The following is an 11,761-nucleotide window of genomic DNA, read 5'->3' as shown; positions in this document are numbered from 1 at the left end:
GCCTCAGCTCTCATCGCAGCAGTGCAGGCAGCGCTGGACGGAGTTCTATGGGCAGGAGCCCCGTGCGGCGGTTCCCATGACCGAGTTTGATGAGGGCCTGCTGGCTCCCTGATGTCTGCTCCCCTATCTGCGATCTGCAGGTTTGTCTCCCCCATCTGCTAAGGCCGCCCCTGTAATCAGCGGGTTGCCCTCTCTCTGATGTGGCTGGACTCTCCCTGTTCATCTGCCTCATGCTTCCGCTCAGCACCTGAGCATCTGATCTTGGACTCAAATCTGTGCACACTTTTATTGCCAGAGATCAAAGACATTCCCTGGGCTTGAGCCAGGTTGGAGGAATGTCCCCGAGCCTCCTCAGCCCAGTCAGAAGCTCCACTACTGGCAAGGCTTTCCTTGCAAGCTGGGCCCCTGGGGAAAGTGTTGTGGAAAGTGTTCACCTCTCAATCATGTCTGACTCTTTGTGACTGCATGGACTTTAGCCTGTCAAGCTCCTTTGTCCATTGGATTTCCCAGGCAAGAATACTGAAGTGGGTTGTCATTGTCTGCTCCAGGGGATCTTCCCGACACAGGGATTGAACCTGTGTCTCCTTCACTGCAAGTGGATTCTTTACCTGCTGAGCTATCTGGGCACTGTGGAGCAGCTGGCTTATTCCACAGATGGAAAATGGAAGAGAAGACTTAGTCCAAGCAGGCAAAGAGGCAAGAGAACTGATTCAGACCTCTGGGGATGTTCAGGGACTTGATATGTGCGGGAGGTTTTGTAAAGTGCCCCTTGGCACATGTGCCTTGTGGAAAGACAGCTCTCTAGCCCTATTTGGGGATGCTGCCTGATTATTGGATCTTCAGCACTTGGTAGGTGATCAGTCAGCAAATGATAGGTGGATGAATGAATGACTGAGAATAACACAGCTTCTGGAAATCTTGTCTGTGTGTCATGTACACTTTCCTCATGCAAGTAAGAGTCTGTTCTGAAGTCAAGAAAAACTCAGAATGCTGACTTCACCACTTGCTAGCTCTGTGATGCCAGACTGGTTCCTTAACAAAGGGGCAATATACTCCACCTGATGTCAGGATTCCCGTAGAGAATGTGCATAGATTGCAGGGCCTGGCATTTGCCACCTGTAGACTCAGTGAGTGTCTGAGGGCTCCATTTGCCACTTGAAATCTCCCTCGAGTCATCCTCCAGTTCTTTCTCAGCTTAGAAAAATCTCTGAGATTGAGACCTTCGCTGATCCCGGTGCTGGAAGGCCCCAGTTCAGCCAAACAGTTGAGGCCTCAGGTTTCACACAGCCCACAGGCAGGGGCTGGCCAGGCTGTCCATGGGGGCATAGCCATACAGGCTGAGGAAGAGGGGGTCCCTGAGGATGAAGGAGGAGTCCCTTTAGCCCTTAGGAGCCTGGCCCTTGACTCAAGTCTCAGGGCCCAGGTCAGACCTCCAGGCACAGCTGAGAAGCCACCATTGATTCTCTCCCATAAGTCTGGAGTCTCCTCAGCCCTTTTGTGCAAACCCAGAGCTCACAGTCTTGTGTTTCCTCCACAACTGGGGGCAGTAACAGGGTGCAGAGAGGTGAACCAGGCTGCCTGGCTTTTCTGAAATCTGGCCAGATGGTAGGGCACACAATTTTGGCCCTCAAGTTTATGTTCATCTTAGAAGTACATCTGTGCTTTCCTTCAGAGAGGGATGCTATGGTTGTGGGTATCATGGCTCTTCCATTGAAGGCTCCTTCTCCCATATTAGTCCTTTCCTCTGGAAAGCAAGGGTCAGAGAGGAAAGACGCTGTTGTGGAAAGAACCCTGGACCTGAAGTGTTGAAGTCCCAACCCCAGCTGGATTTTCTCAGGTATGAAATATGGGCACAGGTGGGCCTATGATATGTTGTGGATGAGGGTGGGGTGGTCCGGGCACCCCTTAAGGAGGCCTCTTTCAGCATGGCTATTCTGTACATCTTGGAGGGCTGTTTTTTATTCCTATGTGAGATTTGTCAAAGAAGGAGAAAATTATCATCACAAGAACAGCAGGAATGAGCACACATCGAGTCAGGCATGTTTTAGGATCAGCTTTATTCTGCATTTTACCTTTACCAGGGAGAAGAAGGCAAAGAGCTGGAGGACAGCAGCCTGCACCACACAGTCACAAATCCATCTCTAAAGAGGGTACATGGCAGAAATGAAGGGCCTGCAGCCGGTCAGCAATGGAGCACAGAGATCGATCACCAGGACCCCAAACATCTAATCACATCTTTCCTTACTGGCTATTTGGAATCAGCCACTTACATTTCATTTAGTTTCATTTTTTCAAACACAGCCAATGTTCCAACATCTAATCACTTTCTGTCATTGTTTTGGGATACAGATATAAAATTAACCCGTTTTTTAGTTTTGCAACACCACCAACTTCTTCTCCTCACTTATGGTGGTGGTGGTGATCAGCGCAAAGTCCATCAAAATTCAGTTTGTTTTGAGACTCAAGTAAGAGGTTGACATTCTGAAAGATGAATGGAGGCATCCTTCGCTGTTACACACCCAGGGTAGGGTGAACTTTTGCCCCAAGGGAGCTGAACTGGGCTTCTGTGGTCTTCCTTGATAACCACATCATTCCGACAGCTAAGACCTTCTAATAGATTGTTGACAATAATACGTATTCACAGAGGTTGAGGAAATACAGACAGAACTGTCTTCAGAGACACAGACCAAGTCGTGGAATACTGAGGAAGCCAGGAGGCGAGAGCAGGGTGCACACAGAGGTACCCATAAGAAAAGGTCACCATGGTGTGGGCTGAAGTTGGGATCATCTTCTGGACCCCCACATAGCATTATGAGCAACTACTTCCCCTTGCCAGGGGGTAAGCACTTCTCCTGGATTTTCTGTGGGCAAACCTCCACACATTTTGTCTGAGATAACTCCTGGCATGGCTCCGTGCACTGAGATGGACATTGGTCTTGACATAGAGGGAGACATGGGTCTTGGCTTTGTTGTGGGCAGTTGTCTTGGCTTAATGCCTGACACTGAGGAACACACACCTCTTGAATTTTCGTTGGGCACTTCTCTTGGCAGGGGTCCTGGCATGGGGGGAGGCACACCTCCTCAGCCTTTGCCTGGCACTGCTCTTGGGTCTTTTGAAGACACGGAGGAGGCACACATGGCTGTTTGCACTGCTGCTCATTGAAGGACATCCTAGGGTGATTGGTAGGACCTGAAACAAACATAAGCTTTGAAAATATATGCATTAACTGTAAAAGGCTGATAATGAAGGTTTGAGAGAGGTGAATGGGGAATAAATGATGATTAACCCTAAGAATTCATTTCTCTGCAGATTTTTATTCCTTTCTCTTTCTATCTGTACTTCAGCACATCTCCTAGTTGAGGATATTCTCATAGGTTTTGTCAATATCTATAGCCCCCAACCCCCAAACTCCAGTTTGCCTATAGACCTTTTCTTTCTATTCTATTTGACTAATCCTTTTGAAATTTAGTTGCAAGAGACTAGGTAGAATACACAGAATAGTTTAAGAAGCCCAAGAAATGGTGTATGTGTGTGTGCATGCTCAGTTATGTCTGACTCTTTGTGACCCCTATGGACTGTAGCCCGTCAGGCTCCTCTGTCCATAAGATTCTCCAGGCAAAGAATACTTGAGTAGGTTGCCATTTCATCCTCCAGTGGACCTTCCCTACCCAGGGACTGAACCCATGATTCCTGCGTCTCCTGCATTGGCAGGCAGATTCTTTACTGAGCCAGCTGGGAAGCCCTAAGAAGTGGCAAACCACTTCAAAAAATCAGTAGAAAGTACAGTCCAGTGGAGGAAGAGAACAGTGGTCTCCCAGAGATAGAACAGAAAGGGAGAGAGAGGACACAGTTGTTCCCACTTACCTGATCGTCTACAAGCCTCAATAAAGTATGTGGATGGAGGAGCCCAGTCTGGTAGGGACTTTTATACAGTGCTTGGTCCAGCCTCCCGTAAGACCGACTGGCCACGTGGGCTGAGGTCTTAATTGTGGAGTCACCATAACGAGCTTCGTCTGAAATTGCCCGTGGTTTGAGTCATTGCTTGGGATGCCTGTTAATCAGCCTCTCTTTTGGCCTCTGGGTCCTCACCAGACCTCAGCAGGGAGGGGCTCCCGTCAGATCTCTCTCATTAGAGGCAGCCGCAAAAGAATGTTCATAAAACGTTATCTCAGCCTCAGAACTAGGACTGGGTCCCTTGTCTGCCCAAACTGGTTCAGGAGGTGGTGAGATAAGATCTGCCTTGCTCATCTCATCTTCAGCCATGTAAGAATTTATGCCTAAAGTCTGAAGTCTGTCTGGGTCAAGGGACATATGGCCCCTTTCAGTCATTTCCACTAGATCCTTCTTCAAAGTCACACTCCTTTGGACACAAGGAAGATAGGGCCCAGACAGACAGACAACCTACAGCCTCCTGCAGAGAGTGATTTCTTGAAAGGAGATCTGGAGGGAAATTGGAGTCATTTGTCACTCTTTGGTTGTAAAGTAGGGTGGAGGGGAAGAATAAGAAGGGAGAAGGCAGATAATTTTCATCATCTCAACCTTGATTTATGACATTTCTTTCTTTTTTTTTTTTTTTGATTTATGACATTTTTAAGAGTGGAGTTAGCTACTCAGAGTTTTCATAGTGACCAAGAAAACAGGATGGACCAAGCAAGGCTGATCTGTCACCTTGCCTTCTGGAAAAACTTTTCTTAGAACTCAGGTTAATAAAAATTAGAGGGATGAAAGGAAAAGTTTCAAAGCAAGCACACCCAGTTTTCTCTACTTGTAAGTCTCTGTTTGGGTTGTCACTTCCATCTTGTGTGCCTTCCTTTCCTGGGCCTTTTGAAATCCTAAGCATTTGTCAAGGCTCCACTCTAGTCTTCTGTCTTCCAAGGAACCTTTCCTGGTTAAACTAGAAACGCTTTTCTGTCTTTCAGCACTCTCACAGTATCTTGTTGTGCTATTTATATGACATTTACCATTGTTATTGGCTTCCCAGGTGACACAAGTGGTAAAGAACCCACCTGCCAATGCAGGAGACACAAGAGGCTCAGGTTTGATTCCTGGGTTGGGAAGATCCCCTGGAGAAGGAAATGACAACCCACTTCAGTATTCTTGCCTGGAGAATCCCTTGGACAGAAGAACCTGGCAGGCTGAAGCTGAAGCTCCAATACTTTGGCCACCTGAGGCAAAGAGCTGACTCATTGGAAAAGACCCTGATGCTGGGAAAGATTGAAGGCAGGAGAAGGGGATAACAAGGGATAAGTTGGTTGGATGGCATTACTGACTCAATGGACATAAGTTTGAGCAAACTCTGGGAGATGGTGAAGGACAGGGAAGCCTGGTGCGCTGCAGTTCATGGGGTCGCAAAGGGTTGGACACGATTGAAGTGACTTAGCATGCATTGTTATTTAGGAATTCCAGTTATTTGTGTACAAGATCTTATTTCGATCTTAGGTTGTAGTTTCTTAGGTGGTGGGGACTGTAAGACTGAGTAAGTGAAAGAGAAATGATTATTGATGGAGTAAATGCATTAATTAAAGAAAGAAGAAGGTGAATGGGAGACAATGGGAGGCAGAGAAGGATTTCACTTAATGGAAAATGGGAAAACATTCATTGTACAAGAAGCCCTTCAATCACAACATGGTGACTTGTGCTTGTTTGCTAAAGTTGACCAATTTTTAGGGACTGTAAAGCTTGAAGAGATAGGTTTAGGTCATTTCCTAAAAAAGGCTAAAATCAGAAAAGCCTTCAAAGATTTACATAGTTTTTGGATGCTTGTTCCTGAAAAAGTTTTCAAAAGGTGAACTGGGGGAGGCCAGGTGATGTTTTGGCCTTTAGGACTGGTACATGGAGAATTGATGTAGCACCAGCCTGGCCCCCTCAATGTCCTGGTGAGGGACATATGCTGGAGTGGGGAGGGGACAGAGGCCAGCCAGGGGAGTGGTGCTGATATTCCTGTGAGGACATAATCTTCTAGGCTGCAGTGGGAGTGGGGTACGGGGGACCAGGAGAGGATTTGGAAGACCTATTGGAGTATCTGAAGAGTAGGTCATTTGGGGAATCTGGGAACTGGATGATCAGGTGTAGAATGGGGGGCTCTCCTCTTCCTTTCTCTTCTTTTCCCACCTCCTCCTTCCATTTATCCTTTCCCTCTTCATCTCCTTTGTCTTTTCTGTGGAATTCTGTCTAAGACAGGGGTCCCTTGTCTGTGGCCACTAGGAATCAGGCCACACAGCAGGAGGTGAGTGATGGGCTAGCGAAACTTCATCTGCTGCCTCTCCCATTATTCGCATTATCGCCTGAACCACCCCCACCTAACCCATCCCCATCCACGGAAAAATTGTCTTCCAAGAATCTGGTCCCTGGTGCCAAAAATGTTGAGGGACATTGGTCTAAGAGACAAAGCAACTCCTTGGGAGTCCTAGAAAGCAAGGAATTCTCTGTCATTGAGTTTATTCATTGATTCATTCATTCTTTCAGTTATTTGTGGCTTTGCTTTCAAGGGGCTCACAGTTTCATGGGAAAGATGGACAGAGGTAAGCCCCCACATCCCAGAAGAAGGCTGCTACATTAGCCTTGAATGGAAGGCTCTGGAAAGCTCTAGAAGGCTTCCAGAGCAGGAGATGTCTGTGTCATGCTTTACTGGACAGTAGGAATTAACCAGGTAAGGAGGGTGGGCAGGGACCTTCTAGGGAGCTTGGAGGAAGGCTTCTTCATTAGGAGCCCTTTGAGAGGAGAGGCTGAGGCTGATGCAGGAAAGGGATGGGTGAGAGATTGGGGAGGAGGCCTGCTTGGTTGAGATCTCCAAGTTTTCTGCAGCAGGATGCCCCAGAAGACCTTGCTCAAGCAGAATGAATTTCTGTGTCTTTGGCTGAGCTGAGGGAGAAGGAGACCAAATAGATGTGCAGAACAATGGAGAAACTTCTCAGGGAGGAGGGTGAAGGCAGTTAGGAGGAGTCCAGATTTCAACTCCTTGAACAGGACTGACTCTGAGCTGATTACACTGAAGGGGGTCCAGTGCAATCACAAGGGTACTTCAATGCAAACAGGCAGAAGAGTCAGTGTCAGAGTGATGTGATGTGAGAAAGATTTGGCCATTGCAAGTTGTGTAGATGCTGAAGGAGACCCTAGCCTAAGAATGTGGACAACCTCTAGATCTGAGATTCTCCCCTAGAGCTTCTAGAATGGCATTTTGATTTTAGCCCAGAGAGACCTATGTCAGACTTATGACTTCCAGAACTGGATGATAATAAATTTCTGATGTTTTAAGCCACTAAAGTTGTGTTGACTTATTATAGCAGTAACAGAAAATTAGTATGCCTTCCCAGTGTCTGAGGCTCTTGGCCACTCTGGGGGAGGGAAGTCTCAAATGAAGAACTAAATTCCCAGCTTAATACTCCTTTATTTAAGCATATCAGCCAAAGACTTGCTTTCAATAATGTGTGGAGAAAGAATGGACTCCAGATCCTACTGACCTAGGCATGACTCTGTTACATACAGTGTGTGTAGTATTGGATATGCTATTTAGCTTCTTAGAGCCTCAATTTCCTTTTGTTGAAAAGGGATAATACTCTTTCACAGGTTTCTTATAACTGATAAATTAGAAAACATATGCACCAACACTTACAAGCTACTTACAGAATTGTAGAGCAATCTGAATCTGTCCAGGACTCACCTCCTCCCTGAAGCCTTCTTGATCCCTCCCAGTCGTCCTTGTCCTATTTCCTTTCTGAGTCCCCCCAGCACTTGGTCTTTCACTTGTACTTTTCTATGCATTGCGATGCAGTAGACAGACTACTGCACAGAAACTCCAGAGACCTGGTTCTGTCCCCAACAAGATGTGAAATTTCATGCAAGTCCCTGGCCCTTCCTGGCTTCATGTCCATCATCTTTAAAACAGAAAGTTAGATTAGAAATCAGTCGAGTCCATTCCAATTCTGACATTCGGTGATACCATACATGTGATCATGAATGGTTAGCCTCATATCTACATGACTTTGAAGTATGCATGTGTGTTGTGGGCTGTTCCTCCTTGACTGGGTTATAATCCACCCACAGGAAGACCCAGTCTTCTATCTTGTGCATGTGGCAGTGATCTAGCCAGGTGGCTGGGTGACCTTAGGTGACCTGTCTTTTCCTTGGTACAGAGATGGAATATTTGGGGTCTGAACCCTCAAAAATCAGCCTTAGTGGCCCAGTATTTGGGTCGGGGCTGGGACACCTTTGGGGAGATTGTCCCAGCCTACATCTTAAGATATGGTGACTAAGTAGCTTCTCTGATCATCCCTAGCCCTCCAGCGAGGCTGGGGACAATCTGATTCAATGCCACCTGAGATTTAAGATTTTAGATTTCTGTAACTGTCATTATTGGGAGCAAGGGTGTAATTAAATAGGGTCAGCAGAAGAGAGTCAGGTGTGTGCAGGACATTGCTTTCCCCCTTTCCCATCAAATAACTACCGCCTTTGTTCATATCATAAAAGTTCCCATAGGACAGTGGCTCTGATAAAGCTGAATGGATCTCATCCTATTTCCTGGGGAGCAGGTGCTTCTGGAGTGCTTAAGGAGCTTGTGAATTCCCGGAGCTGAGTCCACCTCTCTCCTCACTTCCTTTCCTCCTGTGTCACCACGCAGGGAGTCTGACTCAGAGGTCATGGCAGGGGCTGCTCTGGATCACAGGCCATGGGCCCAGAGGGGACATGAGGGGCCACTGGATTCCACCTGCTTGTTTTAGCCAAGCACATGCTTTAAACAGGAGACAAGGAATCATTTATTGACTGCATTTTTTAAGATGAGGAAACTGAGGTGCAAAAGTGTGTAGGGCCTTGTTGAAGGTTATATGGTGAGCTCGTGTCTGGGCTAGGGACCTGTCCATTTAAAAACATTTAGGAAACTACTGTATTGGGGATTCTTTATAACTTTAAGGAGGCAACAAAGACACAGACCAGTCAGTAGTTCTTAACAGTTTGGGAGTGATGAAGACATTCCCAGGTGGCTCAATGGTGAAGAATCCACCTGCCAATGCAGGAGACACAGGAGATGCAGGTTCCATCCCTGGGTCAGGAAGATCCCCTGGAAAAGGAAATGGCAACCCACGCCAGTATTCTTCCCTGGAGAAGTCTATGGACAGAGAATCCCATGGACTGGTGGGCTACAGTCCATGGGTCACAGTGAATCAGACATGACTGAACGACTGAGCACTCACTCATGCATGAAGATGTATGTATATTTACAAACCTTCACTTTCAGAGGGTTCATGACCTCTGGGTTAAAGACCACTAACACAGAAAATGGGGAGAAATAATGTTCCCAATTTGTTTGGGCTTGATGTTGGTCTTCAGTCCTTTTCCCTTTGAGTCTGGGTTCTGGATTATCTTGGCATAAAATAGAGTTAGAAATCCCGTACTCTTCCAACAACCAAGTCACTGTGACTTTGGGTACATTGTTTTCCTCTCTGGAATTTTGTTTCCTCACCTGGACACTGAGGGCCTGTTAAATGCCACATCCAACTCTCATATCCAGTGATGACAAAGTCCCCTTCTGACTCCTACCACGATTCGTGGTCTCCTGGGTCCCAGCTGGGGAATAGCTTTCAGGCTGAGCATCATTTCCTCCTAGCCTGGGAGGGAGCATGGCGTTCTCTAGGTGAGATATTTGAGGTTTCCTGCACCCGGAAGACAGCTGCAGCTAAAAATACCCCCATATGCATTTTATGATCAGTTTGTATCTTAGAATCCCTATGTATTAATATTTGGCATTTGACTTTCTGTATTTACGGATCTGTTTGCTGACCATCAACAGCTGTGACATAGAAGCAGTTATGACTTGTCATCAATAAAGCCTCCCAGGGCGAGCCTGTGTGTGTCCCTGGCTGGAATATCAGGTCACATGGAAGCAGAATGGGAAAATAGTACAGGTTTGGTAACTGGTTACTTCCAGCCATCTCTCCAGTTCTATGTGTGTAGAGGTGGGGGATTAGTGAACATCATCTCTAAGGTTCCTTCCAGCTTCAAAGTAAGACATCCTTGTATTCTGTGCACACCCTTTCAGAGCCCTGGCTCTCCTTGCTGTTGCCCCCAGCTGGCCTCATCGGAAGACTTAGAAGTGCTTTTCCAAGACTGACGGTACACTCCCTGGTTCTAGAGAAAATGTGATGCAGGGGAGCCTAGGGTAGAGTATCCTCTTTCTGCTCTCCTGACGGACCCTCAGAACTGCTTTCCCAGGAAAGGAGAAGGCTTGGCCCTGCCCCCTCACATTATCTGAGAGCCATCAGCCTGGCACTGCACAGATTCTCAGGGTGCCACTCTTCAGGTGTTGCTTATTTACACAACCCTCTACCCTTTGGAGCAGGTGACTGCTGCTGAGGCTGGGAGTAATTATGGCATTCTGCAGGGAGGTGGCACACTCATCATGTTCTAGCCATCTTCCTGCTGAATTGCCTTTGATCCAGTTTTTTCTTCCCCTCCCGCGCTGGGAAAGTAGCCATTAAGAGATGTCTATCTTTTGTTTCATTTACATGGTAGAAAAGAGAACTAAATTGGCAGATGGATGGTTTCATGTTCTCAGAGCTGGCCTCCATCCAGTCTGTGCCATGTCCTCGGGGTCCCCAGGAAAGCCCCAGCCCCTGACCCGCACTGCCGTGGAGCCGCTCGGCTGTGGGGCTGATCCTACGCCTTGGAGGCAGGCCCCAGAGCAGAGGTGTGCTCAGGAGAGGAGAGGTGGAGAAAGACGTTCGTCCTTCTTTTCCTTTTTTTTTTTTACTCATTTGAGCAAATGAGACGAGCTTGAGGGTCTCTGAGGCATTCATGATTATATTATTTTTTCCTATTACAAAAGAAATAAAAGCCTATTAATAAGAAGGCAGAAAATAAAACTACTTCACCGGTTACCCATAACTCCATTGTCCTAAAGTGACTAGAATGCTGACAAATTTCCTTCTATTATTATCATCATTATTATAGAAATTTTGGATTAAACATAATTGTTTATGCCATACATTCCATTAATGTTTATATAATGTTTCATTAAATAATAAGTCCAAATTTATTTATCCAAATCTCTGTTAAATTGTCTCTAAGTCACGCTGTGACTGCTTTATATAGACTTTTTTTTTCATTTTGGAATTATTTTCCTTTGCATGGATTCCAAGACAAGAAACAATTGGGTCCAAGAGTTGAATCACTTTATGCTTTTGATACATATCATATTCCTCAAATTATTTTCTAAAAGAATTTTGTCTATTTACACTTTTGCCAATGGTGGCACAGTGTTTAGCATTGGGGTTCTGGGGTTTATTATTTAAAAATGATCATTATAAATTTTATGCATAATTTCATATTTATGTAGTTACATGAGTTTAGATACGTAAATATGGTTTCTGCCTTGGGGTTATGCCTGCAAAGACCCATCATATACCCAGATTATTTAAATAGTTAACTAAAATTTCTTCTGGTGCTTTTATGTTTTGTCTTTTTGATGTGTTTATCTTCAAGATTTGTTTTGGTGAGAGGGAAAAGATTAACTTAAATTTTTAAATAAAAATTATTCTAGCATCAAAAAGTGGTCATTAAATACATGAATAAGAATGATATCTTATTGTTCTATTTTTTTTCTCTCTCCCTCCCTCTTTTCTTTTGGATTTCTAGTGGGTGGAAGAGTTTCCCACCTGTTATCAACAGTTGGACGTGCCCCCCCACCTTGATTCCCTACATCAGACTTTCAGAGGTTCCTGCATCCAGGAGGAACCTCTCTGCTGGACTCTACAGTGTGGGTGCCAA

The 11,761-nt window shown here is 45.9% G+C and overlaps 1 protein-coding gene across 1 annotated transcript; it reads right to left on the bottom strand.

The window, feature by feature from the left end:
- Positions 1–2,040: 2,040 nt before the first annotated feature.
- Positions 2,041–3,886, bottom strand: PRR9 (proline rich 9). The gene is made up of 2 exons (XM_020909862.2): positions 3,866–3,886; positions 2,041–3,190 (listed from the first exon to the last, which is right to left on the bottom strand). The coding sequence occupies exon 2, from the start codon at positions 3,168–3,170 to the stop codon at positions 2,820–2,822; it is 351 nt and encodes a 116-aa protein (XP_020765521.2). The 5' UTR covers positions 3,171–3,190; positions 3,866–3,886; the 3' UTR covers positions 2,041–2,819.
- Between the last annotated feature and the right edge of the window lie 7,875 nt (positions 3,887–11,761).

This window comes from Odocoileus virginianus, chromosome 5 (genome assembly GCF_023699985.2).
Source record: "Odocoileus virginianus isolate 20LAN1187 ecotype Illinois chromosome 5, Ovbor_1.2, whole genome shotgun sequence".
NCBI classification, from domain to species: Eukaryota; Metazoa; Chordata; class Mammalia; order Artiodactyla; family Cervidae; genus Odocoileus; species Odocoileus virginianus.
The sequence above is the reverse complement of the archived record's forward strand: the minus strand, read 5'-3'. Positions and strand labels throughout refer to the sequence as shown.

Coding starts and splice junctions, on each gene's coding strand:
- PRR9 (XM_020909862.2), bottom strand. CDS start 3,170: ATGTCCTTCAATGAGCAGCAGTGCAAACAGCCATGTGTGCCTCCTCCG.